Below are 18,387 nucleotides of genomic sequence, written 5' to 3'. Positions count from 1 at the left end.
TTAAAGTGGCTGAATGATGAACCATTATAATACGAATGGAGTCAGACTCTGTTCACATTTTATGTGGAGATGAGCCTAGAGAGGGGTGAAGAGATGGTGGGCAGTTACTGAAGTGAGCAGCTCACCATTAGAATGGAAGAATCACTTACCATGACTAAAAATAAGCCAAAGAACAAATAAAGTTTCTGGAGCGCATGGCATACATCGAGAGATGAGAGAACTGGGTTTGTTCAGTTCTAAGATGCAAAGGAAAAGGGGAAATCTTATTGCTGTATACAATGACCTACTGGGAGGCCACTGGAACATGGAGATTCAGGGGTGGGATTTCCACCCTTGCAGTTATTCAAGACTGAAGTGGACACATCTCAGACCTGATCTAATCAGACCTGCTCTGAGCAGGATGTTGGCTGGAGGTCCCGTACAACGCACACCATTCTGTGATTCTATGGAACACAGGAAAAATACAGTGGTTTTGTTAAATAATATCAGTAAAAGACCATTACAACCTTCCAGAGAGGTTGAAGAAAGTCTCCCTAAATCTGTACAGCCTAACAATCAATACACTTCTAATGACTTTTTCAAATATTCAAAATAATAAAGTACCAGTCACATGACTGAAAAGAATAAGCTCAGAAGCACATATCATACTACTAGCTTTTTGTATGCTGGTTGTGCATGCATGTATATGTGTGCGTGTGTGCACATTTATTATTAAAGAACAGAGCTCAAGCTTGCAAACTCAGCCACTGAAAAGAAAGAAAATACCATAGCTTGGCCAAATTTAGGGTGATATTCACGTGAAACGGGATGTGGCCAGGTAGTTCAGAATTTTTACTCTGGACTTTGCCATTTTAATATCATTTTTGCAACCTTTTTTTGCTATACATCTGCCATAAATCAGATAACATGAAACTTGCCCAGAAGTAGAAACATGTACCTTCACAAACACAGTATGTACCGTAGAAGTCCGCTTTATCTGTTATATGTAGCATTATACACATGTACAGATACAAACTTTGCGAATAAACTAGAATCAGGTGTCACAGTAAGTAAAGATCTAATATCTGTTCTGAGACCAAACGTATACTGTGAAATTTGGTCCAAAATGTCACTTATTTACTTTAACCTTAATTTATATTTGGTATTAAAGTAGTACAATAGAATTTTTGAAATAAATAAATTAATAAATTCTGCACCTGTAAATTTAGTTACATTCTGCACACTCCTTCATAACATGTAGTGATTTACTCATAATATGAATGAGCTCAGTTTAACAACAAGAAGGCAATCTCTTTTTCTTAAACAAGAGAACAAAGGAGATTATGTACAGAAGATACAGGTAGTATCATCTGACATTGCTTTCATATCATTTCATGTAATGCTGCGTATCTAGGAATTCTGCCATTCTTTAGAAGAGGAATTTTTATATTTTACTATGCAGCTACAGTCAGATCCGTGTTTTTCTTTTCCACACCAGGGCAATCTGTATTAAATTGTAAGAGAACAATTCACACAACATGCAAGGTGTCAAACTTGGAAACCCACACTTTAGGCACAATAATTTGCAGTAGGCATCTAAATAAAAATTCCTGATGTTGAGTGTTTATAGCTGCATTGTGGACACAGTCTGCCAGGTCATTTGGGTCAGATTTCTGACCTTTTTGAGAAAAGCTAACTTTCTTCTTCAGAACTGCTTTAGTAGATAAGCTGTTCTGGAAACACTGCCAAAATAGATACCAACGTCTTAATACTCACACCCACTGATCGCTGATATAATCACAGAACCACAAAGCACACAGGCTGGAAAGGACATCTGAAGGTTATGTCAGCCAAAATCCTGCTCAAAACAGGGTTAGATACCGAAGTGAGAAGGGTTTGCACAGGACCTTGTCTAGCTGAGTTTCAAATAACTGGAGTGATGGAGAGTCCATTGCCTCCCCGTACAACCTGTTTCAGTGTCTCGCCATGCTCACGGAGAAAAAAAAAAAAAAAAAAAAGTCCTACCATCTAACCAGAATTTCTTTTGCTAAAACTTGAGACTTTTGCCATTTGTCCTGTCACTGTGCACTTCTGAGAAGAGTCTGGCTCTGTCCTCTTCCATAGTCTCCCCACCAGATGGTTGAAGATAGCCAGGAGATGGCCCTTAACCCTCTCTTCTCCAGGCTGAAGAAGCTCAGATGTGTCAACCTCTCCTTTTCCTCCATGTGCTCCAGCACCCATAACAGATCAGCAGTCCCTCACTGGGCTTCTTCCATTTCACTAGCACCTCTCACGCTGGGAGGGCCCAAAACTGGACACAGCAATCTCTTTCCCTGACCTCTTTTCTCCACAAATCAAAACAAATAAATTGGCATGATGCGGAAAACTTTAACATATAAATGACACAGTTGGCCAGAACTATGCTCAATTCTTGTGTAGAAAATTAATATTTTGCCTCCCAACTGAGCCTAAAGAGAATACACATGTGTACTTTCTTCAGCACGAGAAAACCTGGTATCAGATCTGAAGTAAGCTTCAAAGGAGCTGGAGACTTCCTCTAGAGCAGACACTATGGCGGAATGTTCTCCTATGACGTGAGCTGGGGCTTCATAATAATAACTTCAATACACAATAAACATCATCCCCACTCCTTGTGCCTGCGAGTAATCTCCACAAGACCCTTTCACCTCTTGGTGACTGCTACCTCACCCCATCACCCTCCACAGAGGAATAGCTGCTTTCTTGAAAGGGCTTTCTTGAAATTTTTTAGAGAAAAAATGTCCCACAATCTGCTATTTCTCTTTCACACATTTCCACGTAGGACTCCTACCTATCAACCAAGAATTAGACCCGCTTTGAACAAAACTCGTTTTCAGCTGCTCAGCAAACAGGTTGGGGCTATCACAGACACAGAGCAGGAAAAATAAGCAAAGGGAACAGTAAACAGAGAGTGGCCACCTTGTTTATTCAGAGTGCTGTGGTTTATTGATGTTACCCACAATCTCAAGTTTAGTTGATCTTAGTTGTTAGAGGTTTTCTCTCACTTCCAACCTGATCTGAAAGGGAGTTTTCTCCATCTGGCTAGGGAAGCTTTCAACAGCCATAGGCAAGCCACAAACCCCTCCCAAAGCCGTTGTCCTCTCATGTGTAGAAAGGATAACCTTAAAGCAAAGGTCCTTCAGTCACCACGCAGAGTGAAAAGAAAAAACTCAGCTGCTTGCCTGTTGGACAAGTCCAGGCAGACTTCTTTCACCTCTTTAAGGACAAGATAAGAGAGGAACTGAGTATACAAGAAGGACAGGCTGTCTCATAACCAGCATTCAATGCCTAACTCCAATACCAATACTAATACCAATATACCAATACCAATAAAGATGCAGTCAATAGAAGCACAAATATAGCAATAATAACAATTATAACAATAACGGTAATAATAATAATAATGGAGAGAGATCTCATCACTGTACTGCAGCGCTGGATGTATCTGTAGTGCTCTTACGAGGAACAGTTCTTTGGCAATGACACCCTGAGAATCTGGAATGAAATGTATTTTTTTTTGAAATAGCAAATGGAAATTAAATCATCATTTGTGGCAGATTCCTGTATCTGCAAACAAATCCAACTCAAGAAGAGTTTGAGGGTTTTTTAAATAAATATTTAATTTTATTAGATCACCCCCACACACACGCATATCTATGTAAATTACCACAGTAGGTATGAAACCTGCCCTGGTATTGACTCAGCTGGCACAACCTTCCTCTATAAAACCCTCCTCAGACCTCCTGCATCAGGGTGGTCTTCTCTCCCCAGCTGCTGAGGAGATGCTGAATTCCTGTGCTTGCCCCTCTCCCCCAGCGCCTGCTTTTACTGAAGTGGACACAGCAGCAACTTTAAGTAGTCCAGTTGCATATATATACACATAAAAGCAACAAGACTCACGTTCTTTCCCTTCTATAAGCGCCATGCTAGTGCTGCATGAACTCACTGCTCATCTTCAGGGTGCTGGGGTGGGAGGTAGAATTCATCAGCTAAGGAAGCACATACTGTGCAAGCAAAGATGCTCCTGTGTCTCAAAGGAAAAGATGGGACCAGATAAAAAGCCTGTTGTTTGTTGGACCAGGCTAGTGGGCCAAACCATGCTGGCCAAGTTTGTAGTGCAGGTAGTGGTATACCTGACACATCTGAAAGTTTCACATTATTTTTGCAACTTTATGCAGTTTTGCCACTTTAGGAAAAGACTTTGTCAGCTGCCTGTGTGAGCTTAAGAAAACGTTTACCTGAGATCAGGAACCAGTAAAAAGAGGGAGTTTGAAGAAACATCCAACGAAATAAAAATTATTGACATTTGATTCTTTTCCTACTCTCCCTTTGAAAATTATGTTTTAAAAAGTCTTACATTTGCAAATATCCCTAAAAAACACAAGGTTTCTATTGGAGAAATGAATGGCTGACACCCTTTTCACTTTAAAGGGACATACCACAACTATAAAGATGATAAGTAATTAAATCAGAAGTAATGGCTTTACAGGCATTCATTTTTGTATTTTATAGCCATGTATGCACAGCTTTATTTCCCTAATACAAACCACAATAAAACACCTCATGAGGGCTTTAACCTCTTTTGTCTTTGCTGTAGGTTCATCTGCTTCAGGAAAAAAAAATAAAAAGATGGTGCATTATTTTCAACAGTGGCAGGAAGTGGGTTTTTAGCCGAATCAGCTTAAAAAATTCCAGCTGTGTTCACGTTGAAGCCATCTAAAAGTCTGAGCCTGGGATCAGCTCTCCATGCCAACTAAATCCTTTTCAGGCCTCAAAAAGTAAATTTTTGAAAAAATGCCAAGCCTCTCCTTGAAAATAACATCTTAATTGGTTGATATTAACAAGCTAGAAAGTGCCATTCTGAAGATGCAAGTGCTTACATTTTTGTATACTAATTTGATATCGTGCCTTGTAAGAGCACTCAACATATTAGCACAGAGACTATCTCAGAAAACTGCAATGACAGGCACGCAGGCTGGTTATTTCAGACAAGAAGGAATTTCTAAGAACTGTAGAAACCAAATGTGTTATGAACTATCCTGTGTCACTGAAATGCACCAGAAAGGCCAAAGAAGTGTGTGACAGTGTTTCCCCCAAGAAAAACACCGTGTTTCATTCCCCGGCTGGCTGTGGCTCACTAGAGGATAAGGAAGCTCTGCTCCTGTTCTCTTCTGAGATCAGTAGCTGTTTTCAAGGAGTTTCTGTATCAGTTTTAAATTCACACCTAGTAAAATGTTTGGGATCAAAAAGCAGAAAAAGCAGGCGTACATATTGATGTATGTATGATACAGTGTTTTGAATACACATGCTTTTTTGCATTAAAAATAAATTACTGCAGGATTATGAATACATCTATCCTACTTATCTTTCCATCTTTGTCTCCTGTTACACTATTAATTTTTGTGTGCATATATACCATGATATTTATCTTCTTCTGCTGTTCAAACCTTTGCATTCTTGGTCTGTTACATGAGAAGGAAAGAAAACGAACCTCGTCATTCTCAGCCATTGAACTGAACGAGCGATCAGACACTTGCCTCACATATTTCCCTTATCCCTGTAAATCTAACTTTGCAGCTCCTTTAAGCTGGGAGACTGAGAGATATAGCCTGATTTACACAGATGTTAAAAGAAGCCAAATATTTGCCCAATTTAATTGATTCTGAGCTGACAGAAATTGATCTATTCTGCATAACTCAAAGCTTTAAAAAACAAATCTATTTTTCATTAAGAATAGTAAAGGGAAATTGTATTAAGCAAAAGAAAAAAAATTCTAAGAAACAACAACAAATGATTAGAAAAACAGGTGACTAAGAAAGCCAATTACTCTCAGGGAAGGATTTACAAGACCTTGTTTTTTTCAGTTGCATTTGCAAAGCAATATAGGAACTATGAAATTGCGAAGGAAATACTAAAATGAGACAACAGTTGAAACAAGAGATAGTTGAAAGTGGATTTTAGTATGTCACACATTTACTGTGTAACTCTAAAGCAAAGTACTTCTTTTCTTCATTTCAGAATGCCAGTCTGACCCTCTTAATGTCTGAAAGTGATGCCTTTAGTTAAAGAATTTGGCTTCAGCTTAATTTGGGGGTTTGGGTTGTTTTTTTTTTTAAATAAAATTAACTGCCAAGACACATTTTTTTTCCATTAAGCAACTTGGCAGTCCAGGGTGATTGTGATGTCTTCTCATCCACATTCTAGAAGATAATTTTGGTGAGGCAATCATTTATCCCAGAGCAGTGAGTAAGATTAAGCAGAACAGTTCAAAAGTCTGGGTATTCATTCCAAACTATTTCTAATTGTTGCATTTCACGAAATCATATTTGCATTTGAAATCTGTAGTAGAAGTAAAAACTTCTCATAGAAATAGAGTGTGTTTTATATGAAGTATTTACTTACACCCCCCAAATAAAAACAAAGAAAACCCCAAACCAATACCATTCTTCCTTCTCCAGGATTACTGACATCATTAAAAATGTCATATCTCATTCATGAGATAGTGGCCAAATTAAGAACTGGCCAAATTAAGAAGTAAGAGCTCAGCCCTGAAAGGTGCTCATAGACGAAACCCTAAGCTCGTAGTGATTTGAGGGCCTTCACACACAAGGGCTGAAATTCATTTTCTCTCCCTAACAACACACGGAATTCCTAATAGATCCTGCATTTCTTGGCACTCCCTGATTGCACTCACTGGAATTGTGTACCAGTGAAATGCTGTTCCAGAGATTTTTCTGTCAAGATGGTTTGATGAGGGGTTCCAGAAGAAAAGGTTTTTTTCAGGTAATGATGAAATACCATGGGCTACAGTTTCTGGTAGATAAGATGTAAGATGGTAGACATTTCTTCAAATTGATGTCTCCTGTTTGCATCACAGTCTTGGAATATAAAATAATTATTTTAAGATCATTAGTTAAAAATATTTATACCGTGTTTCTGAAAATAATCTAGGCATAATCTGGGGTATTAATTGTGGTAATCGAGGAGCCTTTGTAGCACTCACTTTTGCATAACTGATTTGCTGGGTGAGAGTAGCAGTTGGGAATATCCCAAATACTAGCTTCTGTCAAAGGGACAGGAAACATAACCTCCATCAACCTTATGCACACAAGAAGCAAGAGACTTCTCAAGGAGAGACAGTTAGCCTTATATTCACAAAGATAAGAAAAAACCCTGAATTCTCTAAATGGTCCCATGGTTTCACAGGAGAGGCAAAGCTATGACTCCTTATCTTCCTTCCACTGTGATACCAGAGTCTTAGCTTCAGTAAACCAGTAAGCAGGATTTCTGCTTCCAGGAAGAAGCCATATCAACAGCAGATGAAGAAATGATCCAAATGCAATTGTACCAAGATTGCATTGAGAGGGAAGGGAGGAAGGACAGATGGTGTAAACCTTCCATTAATCACCATTGTTCACTTTGTTACTGCAAACATGCACTTATCTTGATTTGCACGCTTGACAGTAAGACAGAAGATCCAACATCCCACTGATTCACACAGGTAAGGGAGTATTTTTCACTCCTCAGATGCATCCCTGAGACCCCAACTCTGTAATCAGAAGAGCAGGGAAAACACACAGCCTTCTTTTAACCTGGTGACTGCTGCAGCCACTGCCGTCTCAATGTAAGGTGAGATGAGAAGGCACACTGTGAATCAGCAAACTGTGTCCCTGTGACAAAGGCCTTGCCCTGAGAAAGAGTGGCTAGTCGTTTTATTAAGGAGTGTTATTGAGAACACTGAAAAGTCAGCACCAAAAAGAACAAAATACACATGTTGAGGCAACGGCCGGTTCAAATGACAGGATAAGGTCTTGGTCTATGTATTTATTCAGGGCAGGATCTCAGTCAACGCACTTCAATAAAATGAGTAATTATTGTGAGTCACGTCACTAATTACATCTGATACACAAAAAGGCTTGTGCAGCACCACGTATCAAAGCGCACTGTGAACTCATCCAGTATGGAAATGGCTCACAGAGGAGCTCTTGTTACTGGTACTCGAGCAGTCCTGAAAAAGACAGGGTATTAGAAATGTCTGTGCCATTTTTCTCTCATCGCATTTTTTTAAACATAAAAGAAGATGTGTTGTACAATAATGGCAATATAACTGCCCATGTAGGGACTTCAGCATTTGCCTTGGACAGGCAACACAAGGGAGAATTGTAATGAGAGAGCAGTGGAATTGGCCAAGATAAGCTGCTTTCTTCTACGACAAGTAGAGAGAGCCAAGATGTGTCGAATCTGTCAAAATGTTCTGAGATAAAGTTTGATTTTTCCATACCAAAATTAAAAAAAAAAAAAAAGAGAGATGGTTCAGATACAGGTCAAATTGAATGAGTTAGGGAACAGAGAGAGATTAAAGCAAGTAATTTCTTAGATAACAGGTCTACTTTTACCGTGCAAGAAACACTCAAGTATTCTCAAACTTTGTAAAATTTGGATGAGTTCTTCATCCAAGAGTAGGATTACATTTATCAGCTTTTTCCCTAAATTTGGGGCCTGAGAATCAACTACCTTGAAGACCATGTACTTATCTGTGCTTTCCTATGAGGGTACCTCTTATAGTAACTTCAGAGAACAAAGAACTGGACCAAACATCACCTGTGACTTCACCTTTATTGCATGATCGTTTTCGTAACTGCAGTCACAGCACATGGTACAATCTAACTTTAAATACAGGAAAAATACATGAAATTCTCCTCTCCTGTACACTCATGTCAACAACAATGACAGTGAAGCCATGTCAGTGACACCGCCATGGAACAAGAGTGAGTGTGAAAATAAGCAGATTCAATGTCATTTGGCATGTGGGACCTCCACCCATGGAACTCTAGAAAGAATACTAAGCTTTTTACATGCTTCCCTTAATATCTATTTGATTTTTTTTATTATTTTATTTTTTTTTACATTTAACTTATAGCCTGTTCAGGTAATTCAATTTCTATACAAGTAAGATTTATTGCATTAAGTCTCTGTTTATTTTAACAACACAGAGGGGGAAAAAAAAAGACAAAGCAAGAAAAAAATCCCATACACAGGGAAGATTAAGTCTAAAAATTACCCCCAAAGACTTCAATTTGTAAATTAGGTATTTGTCTTTAAGAACAACCAAAGTTGTCAGTTCAACCAAATGTAAAAATACCAACTTCACTATTACAGGTAAGAAAGAATTTTATTTCTAGTTGACAGTATTCAAAAGTGAGTTAAGTTTTTAGATCTCCAGTGCAAGATAATTGAAGGGGAAGAATTTTCACACGGTTGGTGTTCAATGCTTTATAAATTAATATTATTTAAGATCCATGAAGCTGTGAAAGCCACAAATCAGTTACTTTTGATAAAATCTGACCCACAATTTGCTGAAAATTATGCAACTATATAAACACTCAAGAGAGTTCTGTATGAGTTCTGCATATAAACAAAAATAAACCCATGGTTCTCTCTTCTCTCTCTCTTTTTCTTTTCTCTTTTACTTTCTTTCTTTTTTTTTTTTTTTTTTTTTTAAAATGCTTTACCTCTACTTTATTTTGCAAGTAACTTTCATTCCATGGACACCACCAAAGATCCAATCAACTATTTGAGCATAAACCGTTGCCTACTAGACTGTCATCAGCACAAAGTCCCCCAAATAATAAATGAACTTTTTATTAACTGTGGTAACATTAACATTACAATGAGGGATTGTTTAAAAACAAGTTGTACTGCTGTTGCTCAAGAGCCTAAAGAAAATGGTTCTCAGTTCCTTTATTTTTCCTTGAGGGTAACCACAGGGGTTGCATTAAATCTTTTAAAATATGTTGACAGTTGAATAAGTGCTGCTGTTGCTCTGGTGACATTTTATGCTTTTTAATTGTCATTAATGAAGCTGACTGATACTTTCTTAAAAGTGCTTTACGTGTTCTAGTAATTTTATGACAAAAAGAGGAACAAAACCGTCTGCAAATTAGCCTTGATCCACTTCTCATATGGAATTTTCACTGGAGACAATGGGAGAATCTGCATGGGAAATATCTGCTTGACCAGACATTTTAGGTAGGAATGCATGAAATGTTCCCAGTAAATTGTGAAATTATCATTTGGTTGTGTGTCTCCATATAAATTCAAAGCTCAAAGAAGATTTGTTTGAGTGTATTTTCAAAAATAAATTCTGGAACTGTTTTGACCAATTCAGAATCTGACGTTAAAATGGTATGACCCAACATTGTAGGGCTGCAATAAAACCCCAAATGTAAATGAAAGTTGGAATGAAATGAAAGTCTGACACTAACCTGGAGTCTAATAACTCCTTTCTTATTTTGGTAATACTCCCACTGATTTGAGAAAGGTTTTGCCTCTGTGACGACTGAAGGATGCAGTTCCCAATTATCTGTTCAGGAACGTGCAGTAACGAGGAGGAATGCATGCCGCATGAGAAACAGCAGGCGCTATACTTGATAGTTCATAAACAGATAAGGTAAATCTTTTGCTATGGGGAGAAAATAAACTATGGTGCTTTAAATTATGATGGGTGATTTAAGTAGACTAAGGAAGATTATTCTGCAGACAAGGAGCCCGAAGAGGTAAGAGGAGGGGGCATGGTATCCTAATAGTGTAGGGAGACACGGCGAGTCCCTTGCTTCCCCCATCCCAGGTTCCCTCACTCTTGCGTGCCCCATGGTAATGCAGCAGATGATTCCCCAACGCTACTGGGGCTGCTGCACCACAGGCTTCACTTCTTTGCAGTTTCAGAATCAGAAAAAGCAGGAGCCATCTTTCTTTCTTCAACTGCAGTGGCTTTTCGAGTGCAGATGTACAAATATTGACGGTTCAAGCCATCTCAGCTGAACAGGACAATTAGCTCATGACAGATCATTCCAAGCAAGGCGAGAATCCTTTTGCCTGATCCTCTGTAGGCCTAGTGTCATGTATAACCACATATATCTGTGCAAAGCATGCAGTTCAGCTCCAGCCCGGCCCTTCGTTTCATCCAAGTAAATGGCTATACAAGGTGCAAAGCAATAGAAATCAGGCCTCGGGGTTCTGTACGGCAGTGCAATTTTCAAGACACTCAGGGTGCAGACAGCAGTAAGTTCCACACTCACGTCAGACGTACATTTAACAATCTCAGCTAAGTCATGAACTACATTTTAATTAGACAAGGGGCCAGGCTTTTGATTTCAAAAATAGAAATTAGGGTTGCAGTCCTCCATCCATTGAAGTTAATTGCAAAATCCCTATTATCAGGCTCTTGAGGTATTACCCAGGCTTACTTTTTAATTACATTTGATTCTTAATGAAGTAGATGGCAAAGAGAAAAGCAGCCCATGATTCAAACGATTCACATTTTTATCTTTCCTGATGAACAACAGAATAGGTCAAGATACTTGCTGGATTTTCCCATGAGAAATGCTGCAATGTGAATAAGCTCAATTGACGTGATCCTGAAGGAGCAGGTTAGCTTTGAAAAGCATCACTCATTTTCTCCTCCTGTATACATTCTACCCCCAAAACTTATGCAATGTAATTATAGACACCAAGCCAAATCCAATTCAGAACTTGAAAAATATCATGTAAGTATCCTAAGCTTGAATGACTTGTCTTTATTGTCTAATGTCATTTAAAACATAAGGAGTCCTAATTATAGTTTTATTTTCAAATGATGCATTTTAGAAGAGTGACAATTCTCCATAAAAACTGACAACTTCTCAGGGCATGGAGACAGCCAATAACTTGATATTTCTACATGATTTAAAAACAATAAGCTATGAAGGAGCTTATGCAGAAAGAGTATGTTATCACACTTGGCTACAGAACAATACAAAGTTTCATCTTTTTCTCCTATATCAGTACCCATGTAAATAAACGAAGATTTATAGAACAGAAGTTCATACTTCTGGTGGGGCCATTACCTTGTTATACACGACAACCTGCAAACTCTTTTCATATAATGAAACTGTTTCTTACCATGTGGAAATTGGGCTTAAAAATAAAATTAGTGGTTTTATACTATACAAAAAAGGTCAGCCCTTTATTTCAGATATTACAAAATGCATAATTAATGCCTGTCTTTTGTGACTTTGAAAGACCCATTAAAAATCAAGACCTTTAAAATGTTTGGTTTTTTTTTTTTTTTAAGGTTGAATGTTGAGGTAAGTATTAGAGAAGGTAAAACAGCCATTTTAAGATAATCAGATAGTATTGCAAGGCTCTTGTGAGACTTACTTTCCCATAACTTACACTGAGGCTACAGACTCATTTTTACCCATCCTATTTGCCTCTCATTATGATTCTTTCCCATTCACAAGGTTGAATACCGCAAAACCTGAACACTTCCTACTTCATGCTCATACCAGAGATCAGGGGAAGCCTAGATTACTTTCAAGGCCACCATGGACATGACGTAGAAATCTGAATCAGCCTGTTCTGCGTAACTGTGACAAACCTGCAGGTGTAGCACACAACCACAGCCAAACTTGCTTCTGTGTTGAGTTGTGCTGAATCAGTACCATCTACATTAAGTCGGGATTACTTAAGCAAGGAAAAGAAATTCCCACCTACTTCTTCATTTGGCAGTTCCATCCTGGAATGCCATTTCTACTATTGCTTTTACTGGAACCATGCTAATTTACACCTATTAAGTATTGTGCTCATAAGATTAGGGCCCTATACTCTACAATATGAAGTATCTTGTAATTGTTCAGTCTGCTGGTTGGTATTTGTGGAAGGTCAAATTTGGCACGTCACCTGCCAGATGTCTCTCAGACTCAAGAGTACATAGGTATGATCATTGCGGCAAATAGCAGCTGGAGATACTAGCTGCGATTATTTGTAAAGGGATTCTTTAAAGACTATGCAGAGCACACAGAATATTCCCATGGCAGGACATGGCAGTTGCAGGGCATCCCTGCACTCGTGAGCCATACAAACCATCCTAATGCAGATGGTACTGGCGCAGGGAGCAGCGAGGCCTCCATGCCTTGAAGACAATCGCAGAAAAGGCAGCATGCTGAAGAAAGCCGCTGCCCCTATAGTGACGGAAAATTTCTCCTCCAATTTAACAGAAACCGTAAGCCTGAAGAACACACATATTCTGAAGTGGTGGCTAAAATCAGCATTTAAGACAGGGATTCATACTAGAAGAATAAGCTACCCTACTCTTAAAGTAATAGTGGGGTAATTGCAGCAATAAGGAACTGCTCATCATGTCAGAAGTAAAAACACCTTTCTTTTGAAAATATTAATTTTGATTGCTTTTTTTACAGTATGCAGGCATCCGTGACTGCCACATGCTATGTACATCTGACATAACGTATAAAGCACACAAGGAATGATACTTTGTCAAAGGACTCCGTGCCTGGCTTACTGTCTTGGTAAACCTTCAGGCAGCCTGGTTTTCAGAGTACAAAGTGTCTCAGTTGGGCACCGAATGAAAGCAGCTCAAATCATTAATAACCTCCACTACATGCCAGGTGCTATTATCTTTCCCAAATAAAATTAAGGATAAGAAGTAAAACCTTTAGTTGTTAGTAAGCCATAATAACTCTCAAAATAAAGACAAGATATTATTAATTATGTACCTACAGTAGCAATGAACTTGAGGTAAATATCAAATTTAGGCTGACAGGCACCTGAGCAACACAAACTGAAAATAATAATTGTGGACACAGATCAAAAAGCCCATTTCAACTCAGTTACTGAATTTAAGGGGAAGAAGAAAATGTTCAATCATAACATTTGCTTAAGAATGTTTATCTTCTTTCTTACCATTGAATGTTAAAAACACCCTTGCTTGAGGCTGGGAAGATCCTTTTACACTGCTAAAGTAAATAAATATCCCAATCAACACGTGCAGTGCAAGAAATGCCATCTCTTCAGATTCGCAACTTAATATCCAAGAAACGAAACCTGAAAGACAGAGATAGCACATTACTGTTGTTATACAATTTTGTGGAGCAAAAACAATACTACAAAAAGTTCTGTGTTAGAAAGCTCTTCCAGCTGAAGCCATAATACATGATAATGTGAAGGAAGTACAGCGCTTCTGTTTTTTCTTTGTACATCTGAAAATGGTTTTCCCCAGCGGTCTTCTGTGCTGGCACAAAAGGAGCTCTCTGCCTGTTAGTATGAACCAACAGAGCCTGAGTTTTGGCTAAGGCAGACTAGAGCATTAGATTCAGTTTATTTAAATAAGGACAATTCCACCTGCTGGAAAAATAATTATACTAAATGTCAAGGCAGAGCAAAGCAAGGACAGGAGATAAAGTTTCACGAATAAAAAGCTGGCTGATATTTTTAGATGTCTCTCCTTACTTTACATCATATTTGATCTCCCTCTCATGTTGGGGGGGGGGCAGGGCACAGGACAGGTTTGGGTTGTTGGGTGGTTTTGTCTTTTAACATTTGAAATCAAAGGTGCTTGGAAATGAGCTTTAAGTTTTAGTAAGTCAAGTTCTCCAACAGCCCTCTAGATCTTCTTTTAATATGAAATCCTGACTACATACGTCACTAATTTCAAAACCATTTAAACCAAAATTATTTCAACATGCTTGAAACTGTTAGTCAACATCTGCTTTTTGGGCTAGCTTCTTTTGGGATGGTTACCTGCTCTCATAGGCTTCTACAGAGCACTACGAATAGCCAGTGTTGGACAGTGCATTGCATGTGATACTTCTGCTACTCCTCCTGCCTATCTGCTGAATCTACACTCATTTTATAGGGTTTAGCTGCTGAGAAGACTGAGCTCCTCAGAGAATCAGAAAACACCCCAAAACAAAACTGCATCTTTTCTTAGCTTTGGAAGGGCTTGAGCTCACTGGAGTCAGTGGCACCTTCCTATAAATTCCAATGGACTTCGGACCAGACCCATAAAACCCAGCAGACTTTGGAAGCTGAATATTGCATATCTATAATGCTCCTAAACTTCATCTCTCCAAAACCAGTAAAGTCCAAATTTCATTTTACCTATGATAACAATTTTGTTCTTCAGCTCAGCTGCAAAAGCGAGAATAAAACACACCCTGATTTTAGGCCCATTCTACTTTCCTGCTTACACATATATTTTCTCTTTTTGGCATCAACAGCCCTTCTACTAGACACCACTTACTGGTTAATCAGGTGATATATTTGAGTCCATGGTAACTGGAAACACCTTGAAGGATATAAAGCCTACAGCTAGAAGACAGCATTTAAGGCTATACATTTATTTCATCAAGAATTTTGTTGCCTGTGCAATCATCTTACACTTCTTTACCTCAGCTTTGCTCTAGCACTACAGTCCCTCCAGTGGAAGCCAGTATTTCTACACGCTTGTTCATTCGGTCCCTCCGAGATTCACACCTGTCCTAAAAGAACCAGCTGTAACCACCACAGCATGGCAGGAACCAGCTGTCAGGCAGGGATGACTTTAGGTTAACGCCAATTTGGGCTGGATCCGCACCACTGACCTACTGGTAAAAGCCCCGTATCTCATTACTACTTCTGTCATTCCCTATCCACTCACTGTAAATCGTTTTGAAAGGCTTCTCTCTGCACGAGAACTTCGTACGACGTTGGGGGTGGGACGGAGAGCACGCGAGCCAGCGCACAGCTCTGTAGCCCACACTCTAAACTCTCCTTCACGATTTGCTCTGGAGTACGGAGAAATGCATGAAGATCAAGTAATACTACAACTCTGCTAATTGACAAAAACACCAGTGTCAGAAATTTGCCAGCTACAGATCGGCTCTACAGGAGAAACATATCCATTCTGGCCCAGCTCCAAATTATCTCTACGGGTCTGTTAACTAATAGAATAGTAGTTGCAGAGTTTTCGCCAAGAATAATTTTTAAACAGGCTGCATGAACTCTAGTATTAATGCTGCTTTGTGGGCTTTAAATTTAAAACCTTGTGACTAGCCCATGGGATGTCTTCTAACTTACCGCTCTTCTAAGAGAAAAATACCATTAAATCCTGATAAAATTTCTTTGTCAGGCCAAAACAAATAGCCAATCATACAGAACATGTGATTTAACAGATGCAATGGGATTAGTATTTTACAGTAGTAGCACTATGCTTCCTTTGCACTAGAGATAAAAAGTCAAAGAGGAACAAGTAACAAGTGTGTGGCTTTCTCTCTTCCTTTAAATGATATTATAGGGAAGAATAATAACAAAAAACCTTTCAGCACTCTTCCCCTCCCACTCTCATGCCTCCTGCCAATTCTAGTGCAGTTACGGGAGTGAAACATTGCTACATTTCTTTGCTCAAATTGCAGATCTTCACCGTTAACACAGAAGTGACAGGCAAACACAAGATTCAAATTCTGAGCTGCGTGGTTCCTGCCCAGCTGTTAGACACATAAATAATAAATGTGCATGGAGCCAGAAAGGTACCTCAGGGTGTCTGACATCTGAGTTACCTAATGGAAAGAGGTTAAATTTCAGAGATTTACATACCTGGTAACTGAACGCAAACTCACTGCAGGTCTGACTCTCGGTTTGGGCTAATATCCCAGTTCTGAATTTATCTCAGTAAGTCATGATACTATATTCAGCATGCCCTGCGCACATGATCTCTGCTGACAGCCCACGGACCTAAAGCCTTGCAAGTACTTTTAAAGAATCTTTTGGGACAGACAAAAGGCAGTATCTAACCACGTTTCTGCTCTTATGCCCTATTCTATCTGTAAACAAACCGGCAAACCGCTACTGAAGTGAAGTGGTGAAGTTTTCCTGCCACGGAGGTCGCTTTCGTCTTGCTGTATTGCTTTTGGAAAGTATTCTATAGCTTCGCTGCGAAGTGCTGCGCAGGTGTCATCCGCTACAGGCAGAGCCCTACCCTTAAATCCCGTAAGGAAAATCGCTCAGCAGAAGAAAGGAAAGAAAGGGGGAGGAAAAAAACAACCCGCCAAACACAGGCTACGCTAATCTGGAAAATATTGCTTCAACTATCCGTGAACAGCAGGAAAACCCAAACATCAAACACATTTCACATCTATTACAGCAAAGAAAGAGAACTTTCAATTATGCTTACCCAGCTATTGGAGGAACCAGTAATACAGATTCCTATCTGGTTTCTATCAGTGTATGGGCTCCACTCCTGCTACCAGAACATTTTAATTCCAAACCTGGCTTACTGTGGGGAGGGGAAGAAAAAAAAAAAAAAAAAACAAAACGGAAAAAAAAAACCTAAAAAGAGAAGCCTCTCTTCCCGGTGGCCGCAAAGGTACTGCCGGCTCCTTTGCGAAACAGTCCTGACAGCCGGTCTCCTACGGCGCGGGGCGCGCTCCTCCCCAGCCCCGGGGGAAGCACCTCGCTGCCCGGCCGGGCGCTGCCGGGGAAGGCTCCGCTTCGCAGCCAGAGGCGCTGCCCTGCCCTCGCCGCCGACCGCCGCCGCCACCGCCGCCGCCGCGCTAGCGAGGCGAGGCTCCGCGGCCCCCGGCGCATCATTAGCTGAGCAAATCGGGGCTCGAGCTCATAAATAATGGCGAGGACACACCCCGCCCAGCGCGCCGCGGGGGCCGCACCGGCCCGACCCGGCCGGCCCGCCTCGCCTCGCTTCGCCTCGCCTCGCCTCGCCTCAGGCAGCGCGGGGCCGCCGGCAGCGCGGAGCGGGGGCACGACCCCCTCGATGGCCTTTGTGGGGGACGCCCCCTCACGCCCCCCCTCCCCCCCCCGGCTCGGCCCCGGGCTCTCCGCGGCAGGTAGCTGTGAGGCGTGAGGGAAACTCGGCGGGAAAGTTTGCGGGCGAGCCCCGACGGGCCGAGCGCCGGGGGGGGGACGGATGAGGCGGCGGGGCCGGGAGGGGAGCGGGGCCGCGGGGGGGGGGGGGAGGGGACGGACGGGACACACGACGACGGGGGCGGCCCCGCGGGGAGCCGGGCCGCGGGCTGGGAGCGGAGGAGCCCGCGGGGAGCGGGGAGGTTTCGGGGGAGGCCGGTAGGTGTCACTGTGAAGAGAGGGACGGAGGCAGGGCTGGGGAGAGGGGGAAAGCGGGTCACGTCCAGCAGCGGTCGGAGGGGCTGCTGCTCTTTCGCTTCGGTCTCTTGTCCCGAATCGTTTCCTCGGTTTGAAGCTTAAAACGAGCGAAGAGGAGTAAGAAGGGAGCGCGAGAGCAGCAGTTGGGTGGGTTTGCGGCTGGGTCTCCCGACCGCTCCGGGAGTTTCACCGCAAGGTTTCGGGAGCTCTTCTGCCGGCTCGGAGACCGGGAGCTGCGTGTGCTCCAGCTCGGTTTTCCCCCCAAGATGTACTGAGCAAACTTTCCGCGTTTGGTGAGGTTTGTGCTCTCGTGGCAGTGGGACAGCTTTGAAAATCTCACCCGAGGCGTCTTGAAAATGTGAACTGCAGCATAGCTCCATTAAAGCCACGAGGATTTTCCAGACAACAGCATTTGGGTTCTGGCTTAGGTTTTCCTAA

The 18,387-nt window shown here is 41.1% G+C and overlaps 1 protein-coding gene across 3 annotated transcripts in view; it reads right to left on the bottom strand.

The window, feature by feature from the left end:
* SEMA3C (semaphorin 3C) overlaps positions 1-17,116 on the bottom strand; it is a 123,662-nt gene extending 106,546 nt beyond the window's left edge. Inside the window, exons 1-2 of one of the 3 annotated variants that reach the window (XM_049813646.1) lie at positions 17,006-17,116; positions 13,759-13,899 (exon numbers count right to left, since the gene is read on the bottom strand). In XM_049813646.1, coding sequence (XP_049669603.1) covers positions 13,759-13,861 — 103 coding nt within the window. In that variant the 5' untranslated portion in view covers positions 13,862-13,899; positions 17,006-17,116. Of the gene's footprint in view, positions 1-13,758; positions 13,900-14,007; positions 14,079-16,428; positions 16,488-17,005 lie in introns of those variants that run through there. The other 2 variants (XM_049813647.1, XM_049813648.1) reach the window with 2 other exon arrangements.
* Positions 17,117-18,387: the final 1,271 nt, after the last annotated feature.

Source organism: Accipiter gentilis, chromosome 11, assembly GCF_929443795.1.
Source record: "Accipiter gentilis chromosome 11, bAccGen1.1, whole genome shotgun sequence".
In the NCBI taxonomy this organism is placed as follows: Eukaryota; Metazoa; Chordata; class Aves; order Accipitriformes; family Accipitridae; genus Astur; species Astur gentilis.
This window is presented reverse-complemented; position numbering and strand designations above follow the sequence as displayed.